At 33.2% G+C, this 20,262-nt stretch overlaps 2 protein-coding genes across 3 annotated transcripts in view; one reads left to right on the top strand and one right to left on the bottom strand.

The window, feature by feature from the left end:
• LOC133192068 (protein-associating with the carboxyl-terminal domain of ezrin-like) overlaps positions 1 to 20,262 on the bottom strand; it is a 474,471-nt gene that overhangs the window by 258,308 nt on the left and 195,901 nt on the right. The window lies entirely within an intron of this gene.
• LOC133192665 (uncharacterized) lies at positions 10,488 to 11,885 on the top strand. The gene has a single exon (XM_061328656.1). The coding sequence runs from the start codon at positions 10,608 to 10,610 to the stop codon at positions 11,700 to 11,702; it is 1,095 nt and encodes a 364-aa protein (XP_061184640.1). The 5' UTR covers positions 10,488 to 10,607; the 3' UTR covers positions 11,703 to 11,885.

The following is a 20,262-nucleotide window of genomic DNA, read 5'->3' as shown; positions in this document are numbered from 1 at the left end:
TAGGGACCATGAAATTCACAATTTTTGTTCCCCTTCACTCATAGATGCTATATGCCAAAATTGGTTGAGCGGTTTCAGAGAAGAAGCTGAAAATGTTCAAATGTTAACACATGACATACGACGACGGATGAAAACAGATAGCAATTGGTCACCTGAGTGAACTCAGGTGACCTAAAAAGGTTTCACCTCATTTTGATGAGTAGTTTTAGAGATCACTCTCAGACAAAAAAGTACCCAGGAAGAAAAATAATAATGAGAAGAAGAAGAAACAGAGTAAAAACAATATGTTCCCAAACTTTGTTTGGTGAACATAACTAGTAGGTATCGTTTTTGTTACACAAAAACACATCTCCCCTTGAGAAACATTGATGAGTGCAAGATTATGAAGTGGGTAATATCAATGGCAAGTCTACATTCTTCTTGGTTCTCTCCATATTGCATAATGCGGTAAACATCTACTTAATTTTATTGATCAGTGTTTCAATTCTTCATGTCAAAAGTTTCTAAAGTTACTGTTCGGGAATGATTTTCTTAATTTGACCTTGAAAAAAGGAATTGGTTAAGGTCAAATATTTTGGTGCAGTGTCTCTTGACTTAATGTTGTCTTTCCATGTTCCAGGTTTTGAAATCTTAATGTAAAGGGTTTTCAGGTTATGGCAAAGACTTTTTTTTATAAATATTAATTGAAACCAGGTTCAAACATATTTGAGATTGTCAACCGATTCTGGCAAAAAGTTGTACCGACTTATAGGTGGGTCAACAGCAAATCCCTCCAAAATAACCTAAAAAAATACAACCGACTTATAGGCGGACCGACCTATAGGCGAGTATATATGGTGTATTAATACTCTAATTCTGCAATTACTGTAAATCTGCAATTCTTCAGTATGCTAAATTTGGTAAACTGGCCACCCCTCTAGTCCGGCTATTTTATCAAGTCCGGCAGCAAGCCGATTTAGAGAAGTTTCACTGTACATGATAAACCTTGGACTTTAAAAGTAGGTCAATGTAAAACATAGGTAATCAGAGATTACAGAGCTCACCTCAACAAATGTTGTCTTTAAGTAAGGCAAAGTCCCACATTTAACTAATAATATTGTCGTGTACATCCCAAGATGCAACATTTATGCAATTTTGATCTGATAGGGCTTGCAGTTATTTGGGAATAGACTTATCCATAAACTTCAAACTAGTCACTCATTCAGAAAACGTAATTCAAATCCAGCATCAGAAGCAAGTTTGAGAGTATTCATCCCTTGATGCATCATCCACACAAATTTGGTTCAGATAGGCCTTATAGTTTCTTAGTAATAGACCTGCACCCAAAACTTGAACCTGGACCATTATCTGGAAAACATGTTGGTTCCAGCATTCGAAGCAAGTCCGTAAGTGTGCATCCTTAGATGTATTATCCTTGCAAATTTGGTCAACATTTCTACAAAATGGACCAAAAAATCATTTTTTCAAAAACAATTCAGACTTTTCTGACCATCTGGATGTCACTTTCGGCTGAAGTCGATAGTCACAAGGCCATAAAAAAACTTTAAAAACTTAATTACATTTCAGAGGTTAATTACATATCATTACATATCATTTTATACTATAATATAATTACTATACTATAATTACATATCATTTTATACTATTTCTAATGATTTTAGAGGAAAAGCTTCATTTTTTGACTACTTCTGGTTCAAATGGGAAGTACTTTCAATAGATGGTTTTTGTTCTTGATTATACATTTGAACTTAAGTTCTACATACATACCTTTAATCAAAACTGTTCAATTTTTTAAAAAAACTGTAAATTAAATATCACTTCCAGTGTCAACCGGAAAAACGGATGCAAAAACAAAAGGCGTAATGCACAACTCAAAGAGATGTTCTATCACCTCTGAAAAAATTATGATTCTATCTTGAGTCGTTTTTAAGAAAATGCATGGACAAAATGACAATTTAAAAAATGAAAATCGGATAAAAAATGAAACCGGAAGTTATTTTTCAAAAAATGAAGAAACAGTCTGGAGATATTACAATGATGCATCATTCCTGAAAAAATCTTTGGAATCAGTTGATTAATTTCTGATAAATCAAGATAAATACTATGAAAAGGGAATAATAATAATAATAGGAAACAGAAGGAAAACAGTAAGGTCTTCCAAAGGAAGTCAGAAGACCATAAAAACTAACAAAAACAATATGTCTCCCCTTTGAAGAAGAGACATAATAGGTCACCTGAGTAACTCAGGTGACCTAAAAATTTACTGCACATATAAAAATAAGTATTCTATATGATAAATTTATTTTAAACACTTGCTGCTTTCTAAATTTTACAGCACATCTACTGCATGAAAAACAGTCTCTTTGGGTCATCATTAAAAATTGTCTGTTTGCCCACTCCCAACCCACTGACTAAAACTGGCCCACCTCAAAACTTTTTTAAACCTCCAGGAAACATTGTTTTTATTCTCTCCTGAATTTTCCATCCTATCATCAACTATAATTTGATTGATACCTTCAATTTCAATAAATTTAGAAAATTTAGCATTGATGTTGAAAAATTTCTGAAAAAATAAAACTTCCTTATTTAACTACCCATTTTTGAACCTGAGTCAGGAGAGAAGAAGCAAACATCTTATTAGGTCTTCCTTTCACAACAGAAGACCTACAGTGATATATTGTATTGGGTCTTCCATCTTCAGCGTAAGATCCTTCTATTATTCTTATGTTTCTTTTTTCAAGTTTCTTATTAAGGTCTTCCGTCTTCAGCGGAAGACCCCTCTATTATTCTTTTGTTTCTTTTTTCACTTTTCTTATTATTAGGGTCTTCCGTCTTCTGCGGAAGATCCTTCTATTATTCTATTGTTGATTTTTCACTTTTCTTATTAAGGTCTTTTGTCTTTACGGAAGACCTTTTAGTGATTCTACTGTTTCTTCTTTTTATTATTAAGGTCCTCACAGAAGACCTTATAGTGATGCTACTGTTTCTTCTTATTATTATTAAGGTCTTCCGTCTTCACGGAAGACCTTATAGTGATTCTACTGTTTCTTATTATTAAGGTCTTCCGTCTTCAGCGGAAGACCTTGTTATTCTTGGGTTTCTTTTTCACTTTTATTATTATTGTTTTTTTTTCTTACCGATTTTGTGCATGCGATTTCTCGAAAACGGATCGATGGATTTCTATGAAACTTTCAGGACTTATGTAACATCAGTTGAACCTTATGCGTTTTTTTCCGTTTTGATGACTTTCAGTCTGGAGATATTGCCGATTTAATGGTTTTCGAAGGGTCGGGTTGTCTCCAGATTTTCTCATATAGCTTTAGTTAGAAACATGAAACTTTCAGGTATGGTAGACCTATGTCTGTAGATATGCATAACGCATTTCATTTTTACCGGAAGTGCCGCACGTCGGCGCTCGCTATGGCCCGAAAAAAGTCCTATCGGGAATTTTAAATTTTCTAACACTTTTTCCATAATATCTTTTTACCTGTAAATATTTTGTTAAAACATACGGAACAAAAGTTGTGTAGAATGTTACAATCCTTCAAATGATACCAACAATAAGGGCCTGGCCCCTAACATTAGGGAGCTAGACGGGCCAAAAGTGTTTTCCTGATATTTCAAAAAGTATTGAGAATTTGTATAGCTTTGTAGAAGGAAAGTTGCTCAAAATGATAAGCAGCAGCTAAGGAGACCATTAAAAGTCGTCAAAATGACGTCACTTCCGGTCACACCGAGAGTAATGGTAAATGGCTCATATTTGCACATATGACCGTAGAAGTCCCTCGATCTCAATCTCATCTCCCTCAAATTTAGACGGAAGACTTATTTGTTGCTTTGCAACAAGCTCGTCTAGTTAAGGTCTTCCGTCTTCAGCGGAAGACCTTCTTGTTCTTCTTAGGTTTCTTTTCCACTATTTTTATTATTATTGTTTTTTTTTTCTTACCGATTTTGTGCACGCGAATTCTCAGAAACGGTTTGAGGGATTTTCATGAAACTTTCAGGTCTGTAAGAACATCAAAAAATCTAGACATATATTTTTTTATTTTGATGACGTCACTTCCGGTTCGGAGATTTCAGCGATTTTATGATTTTGAGAGGGTCACTTTGTCCTGCAGTGTTCTAAAAAACCACTATGAAATTTTCAGTGATGATAGAGCAACCTATGGAGAAGTGAATTTTGTATATCATTACCGCCGGGAGTACGAAGCGCCGGCGCTCGCTATGGCCCGAAAATAGTAATATCGAGAATTTCTAAATTTCTAATACTTTTTCTACAATATCTTTTTACCTTTAAATATTTTGTTAAAACATATAGAACAAAAGAAATGCAGAATTACAAGATCTTTCAAATGATATCTCGGAAAAGGGGCTGGCCCCTAAAATAAGGGATCTAGAGGGGCCGAAAGTTTTCCCTCGATATCTCAAAAAGTATTGGAAATTTGTAATACATCAAAGAAGCAAAGTTGTTCAAAATGACAACTAGCAGCTTGTGAGATAGTCAAAATCCGTCCAATGACGTCACTTCCGGCCAAACAGGAAGTAGTCTAAAATTGCTTATATTTATAGATATCGGCATTGAATTGAATTATACATGTCACAGAGGACGTCTGAACGTATTTCCTGTCGAGTATCGTCACTTTTGACAACATCCGGTTAAACCAGAAGTAACCATAAATGACCTAATTCTGCAGATATTAAAATAAAATCAAATGGTTTACTTCACCCAAGACTTCCGACCCAATTTTCTGTCGATTGGGGTTTCTTCCGGTCAAACCGGAAGTAGACTTAAATTGCTTTATTCACAAAAATCAGCATAGATTTCAATCATAAAAATAAAAAGTACAGATCGACATCATTTTTGGTCTCGAGGCCTTCTTTTTAACGAATGATTTATTTTCATTTACCCATCTTACAAGCAGTGCTTCTGAAAATCGGACGGAAGACCTACTCGTTGCTTTGCAACGAGCTTTGCTCTAGTTATTATTTTTCTGACCATCTAATTTTGTGCACGTGATTTCTCGAAGACTACTGGATGGATTTTAATGAGATTTGCAGGAACAATGTGTTGTAATCTGAAGTTATTTTATCCGAGAGATTTTTTGAAAAATCACTTCCGGTGCCAAGTTACGGACCATTTTCTGAATTTAAAAAGACATTTTGTCCGCGGATAATCTCAAGAACGGTAAAGGTTATCAATGTGAAACTTTCAGGGATTATAGATCGTGAAAAATCCTAGCCGGGACGTGACTTTTCGTTCGTCGTTGGTACTTCCAGTCGTCACTGGATGCGAATTTAAAAAGTCAAATTTTCTAACTATTTTGTTTTTCAATATTTTTCTTTTATATCAGTAGGGTTAATAGAGACATTTCCAAAAAGGCTTAATATATAATTTGTTTAAAAATTGATAAATCCAAACTCCAGAGATTCGCATTTTAAAATTTGAAGCGGGTCCAAAATGGCGTCTGTCTTTGTAAACTCCGACGAGCAAGTCGAGCTCCTTGGATGGTTCGTTCCTGCACACTTACCTCGGACGTCAATTGTGTTCTACCATGTTGCTGATACAGTCATGTGATCTTATTTGAAATTCCTCCAAATGTTACACCTTTGAAGTCTGAGTTACTTTGAAGCACACCCAACACTATGTTTTGCTTTCAAAGACTACTTACATGATGTTGTGATCAAAACCAATATACAAGGAAGAATAAGACAAGAGAAAGAAATGTTTGAAGAACTTTATGCAGAGTAAAATATGAAATGAGTTACAAGGCAGTTTCGGCGGAGAAATGTAATCAATTTAATGCATATTTCTCCACCAATCACTTCCGAGGTTTGTATGGAGCGTAGCGGAGTCAGTCGAGGATTGCCGATTGGCAGGTTGGAGTTTACGGAGATATAAATGTATAATTTGTTTTCGAATTGATAAATCAAAACTCTTGATTCATCATTTTCACTTTGAAGTGGGAGTTGAAATGGCATAATGGTTAGCGAGTTGGATTTTCACACCGACGACCAGTGTTAAATCTCCAGAGTGTCTGATTTTTTTTTCATTTTTTCAGCTTGAATTTACGTTTTATTCTAAAAATCGGACGGAAGACCTCTCATTGCTTGCAATGAGTTTCTAGTAATTAAGGTCTTCCGACTTCCTTCGGAAGACCTTACTGTTTTTCTTCTGTTTCCTATTATTATTATTATTCCCTTTTCATAGTGCACGCGATTTCTCGGGAACTAATCGACCAATTTCAAAGATTTTTTCAGGGATGATGCATCATTATAATATCTCCAGACCTTTTTTTCTTTCTTTGGAAAATCCCTTCCGGTTGCATTTTTTGTCCGATTTTCATTTTTTAAATTATCATTTTGTCCACGCTTCTTCTTAAAAATGACTAAGATAGAATCATGATATTTTCAGAGGTGATAGAACATCTCTCTAAGATGTGTATAACAACTTTTGTTTTTGCATCCGTCACTTCCGGTCGACACTGGAAGTGATATTTAATTTACGGATTTTTTAAAAAATGGAACAGTTTTGCATTAAGGCATGTAGAAATAAATTTGAAATGTATAATCGACAACAAAAACCATACATTGAAAATACTTCCGGTTTAAACCGGAAGTAGTCGAGAAAAATAAAGCTTTTCCTTTAAAATCATTAAAAATGATATAAAATGGTTTGTAATTGAGTCTTAAGATTTTTTTATGGCTTTGAGACTTTCGACGTCAACCGGAAGTGACGTCATTACGGCCGGAAAAGTCCCGAATTGAAAGTCGAAGTTTTTGAAAAAAAAAATGATTTTTTCGGTCCATTTTATAGAAATTTGCCTAAATTTTATCACTTTTCGGATAAAAACTCTAAATATAATACTTTCGACGTCCGTCGTCCGTCGGAAGACCTACTCGTTGCTTTGCAACGAGCTCTGCTCTAGTTATTCTTATTTTTTAGACAAATTTTGTCCAAGCAATATATCGAGAACTATTCAGTGGTTTTTCATCAATCTTTCAGGGATAACGCGCCAGTTAATGGCATTGTTACATTTAAAAGAATTTTGGAAAAATTCGCTTCCGGTTCCAAGTTATGGACCTTTTTCTGATTTCAAAATGAAATATTGTCCGCAGGATATCTAAAGAACAACTAAAGATATGAACTGGAGACTTGTTAGAGATTATAGAACATGACTTCTAGATATGCAAATCTACCTTGTTTTTCGTCATCAGTACTTCCGGTTGCTACCGGCAGCGAATTAAAAAAAGTCAAATTTTTCAACTTTTCTGTTTTTCAATATTTTTCTATGATATTAGTAGGGTTAATAGAGACTCTTTTCAGAATGATAAATATATAATTTGTTTTAAAATTGATAAATCCAAACTCTAGAGAATTTTTATTATTCTCTTTTTTTTTAAGACAAAATCTTTTGCATGTGAATTCTCAAAAACTATTCAATGAATTTCTTTGAAATTTTCAGGGATAAAAGATATTTATATAAGTTTTATATAAAATTCCTTTTTATGGTAAATTTTGTTCCAGTGCCGAGTTATGGACATTTTTCTGATTTTAAAATGAAATTTTGTCCGTGAGTGTTCTCAAGAATGGCTAAAGATATGAACTGGAGACTTGTTAGAGATGATAGAACATGATTTCTAGATTGGAGCAGGGACCTTTTCATGCGTCGTCGTTACTTCTGGTCGCTATCGGAAGCTAATTTAAAAAATTGATTTTTTCTACTTCAATATTTTTCTGTAATATTTGTAGGGTTAAGAGAGCCTATTTTCAAAATACTAAATATTTAATTTGTTTTCGGATGATAAATCCAAACTCTAGATATTCGTCATTTTCACTTTGAAGCGGGAGTCCAAATGGCGTAATGGTTAGCGCGCTGGATTTTCACGCTGACGACAAGGGTTAAATCTCCAGAGTGTCTGATTTTTTTAATGACTTTTTTAGCTTGAATTTACGTTTTCATTTTCAAAATTGAACGGAAGACCTCTCATTGCTCGCAATGAGTTTCTAGTTATTATTAATATTTTTTAGACAAATTTTGTGCACGCAATATCTCAAGAACTATTCAATAGTTTTGTCAAACTTTCAGGGATAGTGTGCTATTAAATGCCATTGCTACATTTGGAAGATTTTTTGAACAATTCGCTTCCAGTTCCAAGTTATGGACAGTTTTCTGATTCTAAAATGAAATTTTGTTGCCCCTTTTTTTCAAAAATGGTAAAAGATATGAACTGGAAAGTTGTTAGAGAGTATAGGGCATGTCTTTTAGATATGCGGAATCCCCTTTTCTAGCATCGTCGTTACTTCTGGTCGCTACAGGAAGCGAATTAAAAAATCATTTTTTTTTTTCAATTTTTTGGTTTCTCAATATTTTTCTATGATTTTAGTTGGGATAATAGAGACACTTATCGAAATATGTAATATAAAATTTGTTTTAAAAAATGTCCACCAGAAGTAGTTTTAAAAATAGATTTTTTTTTTGTTAAATTTTCTGCACGCAATATCTTGATGCACTATAAAATGCCATTGTTACACTTGAAAAAAGTTTGGAAGAATTCGCTTTCAGTTCCAAGTTATGGACATTTTCTGATTTCAAAATGAAACTTTGTCAGTGCGGGATCTAAAGAAATGAACTGGAGACTTGTTGGAGAGTACAGAACATGACTTTTATATATGCAGAATCCCCTATTTGTGCGTCGTCAATACTTCCGGTCGCTACCGGAAACGAATAAAAAAAGTCAAATTTTCAGCTTTTTTGTTTTTCAATATTTTTCTTTGATATAAGTAGGGTTAATAGACATTCTTTTAAAAATGGGAAATATATAATTTGTTTTAAAATTGATAAATCCAAACTCTAATAATTACTCTCAATTTTAGACAGATTTTGTGCACGTGGTATTTAGAGAACTTCAGAGTAGGTCTTGTTGCAAAACGTTCCAGTCTTTTTATACAATGTGTAAACTAAATGGAATACTCCAATTTTTAGGTAAATAGGAAAATAAATTATGTATGAAAACATTGCAAATTAAATGCTTTAGTGTTACTTGCCCATATACGATATGTATAATGCCATAAATGTACATTCTAAAGCTAAAATATCAGGCTATAACAGCATATTTTTATATTTTGTTGAAGCTATCAAACCCATTTAATAGAACACACATTACAAAAACAAAGGCGCACAGATTTACTCGTGACCTTTGGCGTGAAATAATTTATCGTTCCCGCCTATAATAGTAGACAAATTGACTGAAGTGCAGAGAAAGATTACATGGATACGTCTCTATTTGGAATTGCATGGAATAAAAAGTTGAATGCAAGGAATAATCATATATTAACAGCGTTTATGAACAGCTGTTACAACACTGGCCTGTGTAAATGAGTAAATCACAAGAAAGACAAATCCGAGACATAAAAAACATAGAAAATACATAACATTGTCCTTAGATAACTAAAATAACTTAATGTCCACTGATTTTTTAATTAATCCGAAAATTCATTAATGTGTACCTCTACACGCAGTGTGTCACTTTTTTTGAAGCCTTCGTCCAAACGAACAAAATAATAAATCTTGAATGAATTAACTACAGACCCTGAAACATGCTACTACCCAAAAAAAGCATGTGACTTTCGTGCACTTTTCATTTCATGCAAACCGTGCAGCCTTTCGTGCAAACCGTGTAGCATTTCGTGTAAACCGTGCAGCGTTTTGTGTAAGCTCCAAAGCGTTTCATGCAAACAGTGTAGCAAGCATTCGAGAAGCATATGAGAAACGTGCGACTTTCGTGTAAGAACCATGTAAGAAACATGCAACTTTCTTGCAAGAATCGTGCGAGAAATGTGTAGGATTCATTCAGAAGTCATTTTATTTTAAATATGGCTATTGATGGATCAACATGTCATTCTATTACATATCGCCTTTCGGCTCTGCAAAGGGTATCATATAGCATTTTCCTTCGAGCCAGCGAAGCGAACCTCATTTTTAAAGAAGTAAAAAATACCTGTATGACGTATGTATTACCTGAGTACCTGTAGTATATAAGGCACAACTCCACGTGCCAAACCATTCTTTTTCTTTGAGCGAGCGACACGTAGTCACCTGTAACACAGGTGTGGTGTTCGATTATTAAAGATTGGTTTAACTTAGAACGTTGTTCAAGTTTGTTTGGGGGGTTTAAGCTGTAAAACAGCTATATATATATTTGTTTTAAACTGCTGTTTTCATAAGGTAAGTTGGGTTGTTGAAATTTTCTTTGTCGTGTTTTAGGAAATGGCGTCCGATAACGAGGACATGTTGTCTCTTAGAGACAGTGATACTGAGAGATTTTCAGATATTGAAGAATTATTTGGTAACAAAGTTGCCACTAGAAGTTCGGCTTCTAATGTCACAGTCTGTAATACAGATGACAAGAAACCTACTAGGGGGGTGAAGCGTAAAACGCAGATCCCTGGTTCATTAGATAAAACACGTGCAAAAACAAAGAAATCTAAGAAACAGGTAAGCACAGATACAAACCCTCAAATAGTTCATGACATTAATTTCAATGATTTGAAAACTCAGTTGGGGATTGATAAAATAGTTGAGTCTATTTCTCTATTGACAAGTCAAATGGCCGAAAATACGGCGCGTAGTTCTTGTCATAATAATGTTACAGAGTCTATGGGACACAATGTCAGCAATAACAAACAAATTTCGTCTTGCACTGTAACACAGGCAGATTTATACAATAAAAGTAGCAAACCTGTAAAACAGTTTGTGTCTGTTGCAGATTATGATCAAAATAGTGTAGATTACAATGGTTATGACGGGCCAAATGAGTTTGATTTTGATCTGAGTTATTTAGACAACCCAGAGCCCTCACCTTCAATCTCAGGTATCAATCCTAACGATGCTTTCAAAGATGTTTTTGACAATAAAGGTTTGCAAATAACAATAGATAATGATCTTAAGGAGGACAATGATTTGTGGGATATTCCTCAATTAAATTCTGCAGAAAAAACAGGTCCTAAAGTTAATGATGGGTTGGCAAAAGCTATAAATGCAGCAATATCTGTTAAGTCCAACAAAGAAGCCATGACTGAGTTAGAAAAACAATATGCACGTCCAGAAAATTGCAATCTCAAAGTTCCTCGTGTTAATAAAGAGATCTGGGATGTTATGGGGAAAAATGCCCATGCAGTTGATTTAAACTTACAGATAATTCAGAAATCTATTGCAACAGGTTTGATTCCTCTTGTTCAGATGGCAGAATCTTTGATCAGTAAACAAGATACAGAATCAGTTAAAAGCAAAAAGATGCTTGGTGATGCCATTAGTATGCTAGGAAACAGTTTTTACAATTTATCTATGAAACGCAGAAATGAAATCAAATCATGTCTAACTCCAAGGTATAAGAAAATTGTTTCAGCTGAAATACCAGTTACTGATCAACTTTTTGGTGACAGTTGTATGTCAAAATTGAAAGAAATGGGGGACATAAATAAACACCCTATTGGTATAAAATCCGCATTCTGGGATTCAAAATCTAAAAATAGCTTGCTGTTTACAAAAAACTACAGCAATCAGAACTACTCCAGCCCAATGCAAAGATACAACAATGCATACAGAGGCAGAGGCAGGTCAAGATTCATGACCATGAACAGTTCTCAGAGGGGACGAGGTCAGAAACAGTACATGAGCACAACAAAAAAGTACTACAAGTAAAGGTAAGGAAACTTAATTATGAATACTGGAAAAATTTTACAGATGATCAATGGATTTTAGATATAATTTATGCTGGATATAAAATTGAGTTTATGGAGATTCCTTTACAAACATCAATGCCAAAACAAATTAAATTTAATAAGGAAGAAGAAGATCTGGTTTCTAAGGAAGTAGGAAATCTTATAGAAACAGGTGCTATTGAGGAAGTTTTTGATGTAGGAGATGCTTATTTTTCTAATATTTTTCTAGTACCAAAAAAGGATGGAAGTTTACGACCAATTATCAATCTGAGGAATCTTAATGAATACATTGAGTATCATCATTTTAAGCAAGAAAATTTGTCTTATGCTGTAGAATTAATCAAAAAAGATGATTTTTTGACTTCCATTGCATATTTTAGCATAAGTATACATTCAGATTACAGAAAGTTTTTGACATTCGAATGGAAAGGAAAATTTTATAGATTTGTAGTACTACCATTTGGATTATCATCATGTCCACGAATATTTACAAAGGTTCTTAAACCCATATATGCTGTATTCAGAGAGAATGGAATTAGATGTTGTTATTACATTGATGACTCCCTGATTATGAATCAAAATTATTCTCATTGTTTAAACCAAACAAATTGGTGACTTCAGAGTTACATAATCTTGGGTTTACTGTGAATACCAAGAAATCAGTTACTATTCCAACACAAAGAATTGTTTTCTTTGGAATTATAATTGATACCGTTGAATATAAAATTTACTTAACAGAGGAAAAGATACAAAAAATTTTAAATTGCTGTGAAGATATAAGATCAACAAAATATTGTAAAATTCGCAAATTTTCATCCTTGATTGGTTTGTTAATACATGCTTGTAATGCTATTATGCAAGGTCCCTTGCATTACAGAAATTTAGAAAGGGATAAAGATAAGAACTTAAAATTGAATAATGACAATTATGATTCTTATATGGTTTGTTCTGACATTAGTCTTAACGAAATAGATTGGTGGTATATAAATCTTAGGGGTCTGAATGGTAAACCAATTAAACCCAATCCTGTTGATTTTTGGGTTGAAACAGATGCATCATTAAAAGGATGGGGTGCAAGATTTCAAGATAAAATGACAGGAGGCAGATGGACATGTGAAGAAGCAAAATTCCATATTAATGTTTTGGAACTTCTTGCAATATTTTTTGCATTAAAACCTTTTTTCAAGAAGTTTTATACAAAACACATCTGTTTCAAAACTGATAATACAACAGTTGTTTCATATATTAATGCAATGGGTGGTATGCAATCTAAGCAACTTGACAAATTAACAGTTGAAGTGTGGAACTGGTGTTTTGAAAGAAATTTAATAATTTCTGCACAATATATTCCAGGCATTGAAAATATTTATGCTGATTCATTATCTAGAAAATTTTCAGATTCAACTGAATGGATGCTAAAATCAGAAATATTTGAAAGAATTTGTGATCAGTTTTTTAAACCAGATATAGATTTATTTGCTTCAAGGTTAAATAAACAGTTGAATGTATTTGTATCATGGAATTTTGATCCAGAAGCTTGTCACGTTGATGCTTTCACAATGTCATGGTCCTTTTTTCGTCCTTATATTTTTCCACCTTTCAAATTGATTGGTAGAATTATGAATAAAATTTTTGATGACTGTGTCAAAGAAGCCATTATCATAATTCCATTGTGGAAAACACAAATATGGTTTCCACTAGTAATGTCTGCTCTTGTTTCTATTCCAATCAGGCTACCCCGGCACAAGGACTTATTGATAATGACACATACAGGCGAGGTACATCCCCTTCGGAAAATGAAGTTAATCGCTTGCATTGTATCAGGCGAGCACTCCAGAATTCAGGACTTTCAAACTTGGATGCGCAAATCATTACAGCATCTTTACGGGGAGCAACAAACAAACAGTATCAGTGCTGTTGGAAAAGATGGATATTTTGGTGTTATAAACGGGATATTAATCCCTATAAACCGTCTGAAGTAAATGTTATAGCATATCTGACATCTTTAATGAAGTTAAAACTTTCCTATTCTGTAATAAATACTCAGAAATCTATGTTAGTAAATACTTTGCCTTTTTTCGGCATTCAATGGATAAAAACCTCATTATTGATACCAAAACTAATGAAAGGTTATTTTAATATTAACCCCTCCAGACCAAAAGTAAGACTTACTTGGGATGTTTCAAAAGTTTTAAGATTTTTGCGCACTTTAATGCCTCTAAGTAAGGTTAGTTTACATATGTTGACTCTTAAGTTAATAGCACTTATTGCACTCACTACAGCTTCTAGAGCACAAACTTTATTGGCTTTAGATTTACAAAATATGGAAATGTTTAGTGATAAGGTTGTTTTTATTATCAGAAAATTGCTAAAAACTTGTAAACCAGGTAGTCCTGCACATAAAGTGACATTGTTTAAATATTCTGACAAAAGCATTTGTGTTTATTCCACATTGAAAGAGTACTTGAAGAGGACAAAAGACCACAAAAAATCTTCAAATTTATTTGTTTCGTATAAAACCTTTTTTCCCGTGACAACCTGTACTTTAGCTAGATGGCTCAGGACAGTTTTGGAGCTCTCCGGCATTGAAAACTTTACAGCACATTCTTATCGTGGTGCGTCTGCTTCTGCCGCCTATCTCTCAGGAGTATCTATGAAGGACTTGTTAGAAACAGCAAACTGGACATCTTCAAAGACGTTTTTCAAGTTTTATTTTAAAGAACTTAATGTGGATGATTCGAGGAATGGACAATTTGCAACTGCAATATTAAATAGATATCAAATTTAATTTTGTCAGAATAATGAGCCTTGGTGTGAGATGAAGAATATAATAATTTGTTGATTTAATGCTTATATTTCCCGAATGATGATTTTGATTATTGTATTGTATATGCAAGATGATTTCTTTGTCTTTATTAAATTTGAAAAGATGATTCTCTCTTTATTTCCAAAGTCTTTTGTATATTAAAATGAGATGGCTGAGAATTTGAAACAACAGTTTTATACAACAGTATTTCAGTACCATTGCTGGTAGTCAACCAGAGTTAATCGTGAAATTTAACACTGTTGAATTTGACATTGTTGGTTATAAATTGAATTTGGTCAAATTGATACAAGAGTATGACTTTAATATAATTTAGAGAGCTTAATATTATGAAATCGATTTTAAAGAATTCAACAACGATAAATGATTTTACTAAAATATATTTATCTTACTGATTGCAATGAGATCTTGATGTTTGTGATCAACACTTTAAACATGCTATATGATACCCTTTGCAGAGCCGAAAGGCGATATGTAATAGAATGAGCCCTCCTCCAAGCATCCTTTAGGATGTAAAGGATGAGGGCCATTCTATGTAAGGAGCCTGAGGCTCAAAAAGGGTATCATATACCCAACCCATAATACATACCCACCCAAGTTATCTGTGAGTTGTCACAAACATTTCGTTAAAAAATGGTTTGGTACGTGGAGTTGTGCCTTATATACTACAGGTACTCAGGTAATACATACGTCATACAGGTATTTTTAACTTCTTTAAAAATGAGGTTCGCTTTGCTGGCTCGAAGGAAAATGCTATATGATACCCTTTTTGAGCCTCAGGCTCATTACATAGAATGGCCCTCATCCTTTACATCCTAAAGGATGCTTGGAGGAGGGCTCATTCTGTGTTGTTTGTAACTAAAATTATTTGGATACATCAGACCCTTGATATCTTAAGTGAAAAAAAAGGAAACAACAGAATAAAATTACTCGGTAATGTATTTTCTTATTCCTTTGATTTTCTTTCTTTTTTATTTAAATAAAGATGGGCAGAAAATGTGTTCAAAGTAATTAATTATATGCACATCAATTTAAAGGTATTTGATTCAGTACATTTTTTTAAAGGGAGCAATACTGACCATTTTTTAAAAAGAAAATTCATCAGGAATCCAGTCTTGTTCTTTCATTCATTCATTTGAATCTCTGCACCATTTTACAATTATGGTATATATAGAGATTAGAAGAATGGGTGATTATTACAAAATAATAGATAGTTAAGGCAGCTAGGCATGAAAAAAAAAATACAGAATTCAGTGCATGCTATAAATGTGAAGTATGGGAATTTTAGGCCGGGGAGCACAATTAATTTTTTTCTTTATAAACAAACATAAGAATGAAAGATTGTGATACAAATAATTTTGATACGATGAGTCATTCATAGTCTTTTTATGCATAAATTGTTGATTAATAATTGTCATATAAATGAATTATAATTCACATGCATCGGAAAATACAGGGTTAAATATTTGGGGGGGGGGGGGTGTTCAAATGAAAACACAAAGAATGGGTGGACTTAACTGGCCAGAAAAAATGCTGTAAATTAAAGTTTCATAAAATGATTATTTCTTTCCATCATATAAATCCCTGATATCTTAACCGTGAATTCATGGTACAGATGTGAATTTAAAACGCTCTTTTCGAGGTAAACTAATTAATATGCAAGGCATGGTGCCTGAAGATTTCTTGAATATCAATAGATAATCAGGGTCACGCGTTTTTCATCGTCTGAATACATAGTCAGCGCATGTTTGTCGGCTGTTCTTAAGAAAACTGTAGTTGTATATTGAACAAAATAATATCATATTAAAAGGAGAGAAGCCGACAAACGTGCGCTCATACTTAATATAACAAAAAATATGTTCAAAACAAAGTTCTCGTTTCCATTGTTATGACTGAGTTAACCTTGATTTGACCTCGATTGACCTGTTAAATATTACAATTCATCACGTGATGCCCACCTGCGAGTGTACTCGTGAAAACAGTTACATTGTATTCTTCAACCACCTCGTTCTAAATCACATCTTTGAGCGTGTTTGGTTGCCGTTTTCAGAATTTAGCAAATTAAATGTTGTTTTAATTTTGCGTGTCCACACATTTTTCTTTTTAATTTCATATTGACATCGCTGTAATATGCCATACACATATTCGAATTTCTAGAGAGAGAGAGGGGGGAGAGAGAGAGAGATGTCAACAATGACGCCGATCGATAGCCCCGCCTTCTATTAATATTGATTACGTGACCTAAAAAACACTCCGGGTACATGCCAAATTCCGGAAGACGACACTAATGTATCGTTGCTTCAATTTTGATTCATGGCAACAGGGCATTGCTTTTGTACAAATGTTCTACCTAATATATCCATGTATACGTAACTCTTTCTATTGCTTGTAATATATTTTGGATTCACTTCATTCACAGCTTGGTAGAGTAGTCGCAAAAAGATCCAAAATAGGGCACCCATTCTTTGAGTTTTTGTTAACGAATTTTTGTAGATTATTTTCTTTTTAAAGAAAATTATTGCTTTTTTTTTCTGGGTTCACCCGATGCACCCCTTAAAAATATATTGGAATCTTCTTTACACTTCCAACACTCTTCTTATGACTGTGATCAAGGTCATTTACAACAGCGATCATGGGCTCCGCATGCCGGGAACTGAAAACTTGTTCTGCTAAATGTATTATCTCTTGTCAATCATGGCTAAGATGACACCCGACAATAATGATTGATTTTTAATTCATGAAAATGAATGGCTTTATGAGTATTTAATGGGTACAAATAAATACACATGGATTTTATTTCTTAAATTTAACCGATTGTCTGTAAACAGCGAATTAATTTGCCAGTCTGTGAATAAAAAAAATATAAAGAAATAAATCCTGAATAATTATATTTTAGTTGTTTTATTAATCACCCAGTTCTAGAGCAAAATTTTTAGTTTTTAGGACATTGGACATGTATACATGTATATTGAATGTATTGTTAAGAGTCGCAACTATTGATTAAATTTTTTTATGTCTAGACGAGGTTTGAAATCAAAGATTTACAAGGTGGTGGGCATATTGTTTTGATTTGATAAACACAATGCCTCAAAAGAGAACTAAAGAATTACAATACCTATCCCCGGCTTCTCTATCTTATTAAAATTTAATGATAAATCAAAGTTTAATTCTGTAATGAAACGATATATTTACCATTCTGAATAAAGTGCATTTAATGAATTACATGTATCTGGTCCCACTGGAGATACGGATATCCTTTTTTCTTAGAACGGGCATTTGTTTCTTTAATATTTTTTCCCCCCGGTATACATACTGAAACAAGTGCCTGTTATATTTAGCCGTGTACAGAAGTAAGATCTCCATAATTTAACCCCTCTCCCCATTCCTACACAAAGTTCTTGTTTGATACAGTGTACATATTACCTTTGCATATTATAAACAGAACCTAATTTTATCAAATGAAATTATTTATTTACTGAATCGAAAAATGAACAAGAGGCCCAAGGGCCTTAACAGTCACCTGAGTATAATGTAATGATCCATAGATTAAAACAAAATAAGCTGATAAATAATGCTTTGTTGCCTAAAAGCAAGAGAAATAGCATGATCAGGGATCAGCAAAATATTAATTTAGTACTCAACAAATTTTAAAGTTGATCTATTTATTGCCTGTACTTTTCGCATTTGTTACTATCCTCATGCAGACTAAACAAAACAACAGTTCTAGAGCATTATTAGTTAACACAATTCATCCCCCTCCCCCTCACATTGGCCTCTCTTGATCTTAAAGATTAAAGATTATTTATTGTACAAAGATAGGGTAATTTTGTCCCATTTTCATCTATCTATTATTTAAAAGTTTACCTGACCATTAAAAACTATAAAAGTACTTTTGTATTAAATATTATAAAATTTCTTGTATAATTCTGTTATTCAATTGACCTTTTAAGTTACAATATTTACAGTGATTAACTATTACAGGTGAATAGCAAAGGGGAATAACTTCTTTCAGTAGAAATAAATAAATTGACCAAAGGGTACAGAATTTCAAAATTTGGTAAAAACATCCCTGCTTATTACAACTTTATATACAGTCAAACCTGTATTAAGAGACCTTCCAACGGAGAAAGGAAAAAAGGTCACATATGACAGGTGGTCTCTTAATACAGATTGATTATTTTCAGCAGTGTTCAAATATACAATGCTGAAAATATTACACATGTATGTGGAATGTATTTTATAGGTACTGCTCAACTCTAAATGCTTTTATATTATAGGTACAATTGTCCTGTTCAGTAATAAAATTTGCTTGATCTGCACAAGAGTAATTTGATTATTGGGAAATATTTTGAACATCTGAAAATATTAAATGTTTTTATACAGTATAAAAAAAACTGCAAAGATTTTTTCTAATAATTTTTTTTTTTTTTTACGTGATAGCCTTTATATATAGCTTCGTATGTTTTGCAAATTATTAAGAATTAAAACTGTATCATGATTTTTGTTATGCACTTGGTAACAAATTAAATTATATTTATGACTAAAAATTTATTTAACCTAATTAATTTTTTTTTCATTACAGAACTACCGTGTCTGTTTGTCACCTACTTCAATCACTTCAATTATCACCTGGTATGGGTGCTAGCTAGCGTGTGTTTACTTACCCCGTTGGTGACACAATTCACTTAAATAAATATCTAGGATTTAGTTACTTGTTAATTAAAAGTTAAACAGGCAGGTTTTATAGCTGAATATCCATTTGGCCCTTATAGCACCAAATGATATTGGGATCGACCTCAAACGTCTATTTTCAAAATGACACTCGATCATTGGGGAGAAAAAACGTGAATGCTTATGTATTAGATTTTAATGTTTATTCAATAAATATCAAAACGTAAGTAAAAATATTTATTTTGAAATGTTTTTTTATTCCTAAAACTCGCACTATATAATTATTAAATGAAATAAACGTGTGTCTGTAGATGTTTTGAACCAAAAAACGTAGCATGCTCGACCAAAATCGAAAGTAGGAATTGGAAATTATATAGTCTTTAAATCCAGGTAAAATTACCTGAAATTACAAAAAATGGTCAGGAAAATCACGGTCGCTGGTCGCGTTAGACAGGTGGTTGTTTAATACAGGTATAATATATAGGGAAAAGCGTTGGGAGGAATTCTTACGATCACACGTGACAGTAAGTCACTTAATACAGTGGGTCGCTATGGCAGTTTTAACTGTACTCTATTTGCCTCCTACATGCCCAGAAGCAGAGAAGATTTTCAAGGACATAATTAATTTTTCCTATAGATTCAATATACCAATGCCCCTGATCCAGGGGCCAAGATATTCACAATTTTGGAAGAGGCACTCTTGCTCATCATGTAACCATGTACTTAGTATATTTCCTTAATAACAATGGACAACCAAGATTTCAAAGAAAGAATGCATTTCTACTATATATTCAAAAGAGCCTCACCCTAACACCAAAATCCCTGACCCCTGGATTATGAATTTTAACTTTTTTGTAAAGATTTCTCTGCTTGTCATAACAATGCAATTAGTTTTTCTGTTAAATACCCCCTGGCAGAGAAGATTTCAACAAAAATATGCATTACACTATACATTTAACAGAACCCCCGACCCCAACATGAACCCCTGGGGCCACAAATTTCACAATTTTGGAAGAGGCATCCTTAATCATCATACCCATGCACC

This window comes from Saccostrea echinata, unplaced genomic scaffold (assembly GCF_033153115.1).
Source record: "Saccostrea echinata isolate AGI-Se365-2 ecotype Australia unplaced genomic scaffold, CSIRO_AGI_Sech_v1 ptg000025l, whole genome shotgun sequence".
NCBI lineage: Eukaryota > Metazoa > Mollusca > Bivalvia > Ostreida > Ostreidae > Saccostrea > Saccostrea echinata.
Note: the sequence above shows the minus strand (reverse complement) of the source record. Positions and strands in the feature narration are given on the sequence as shown.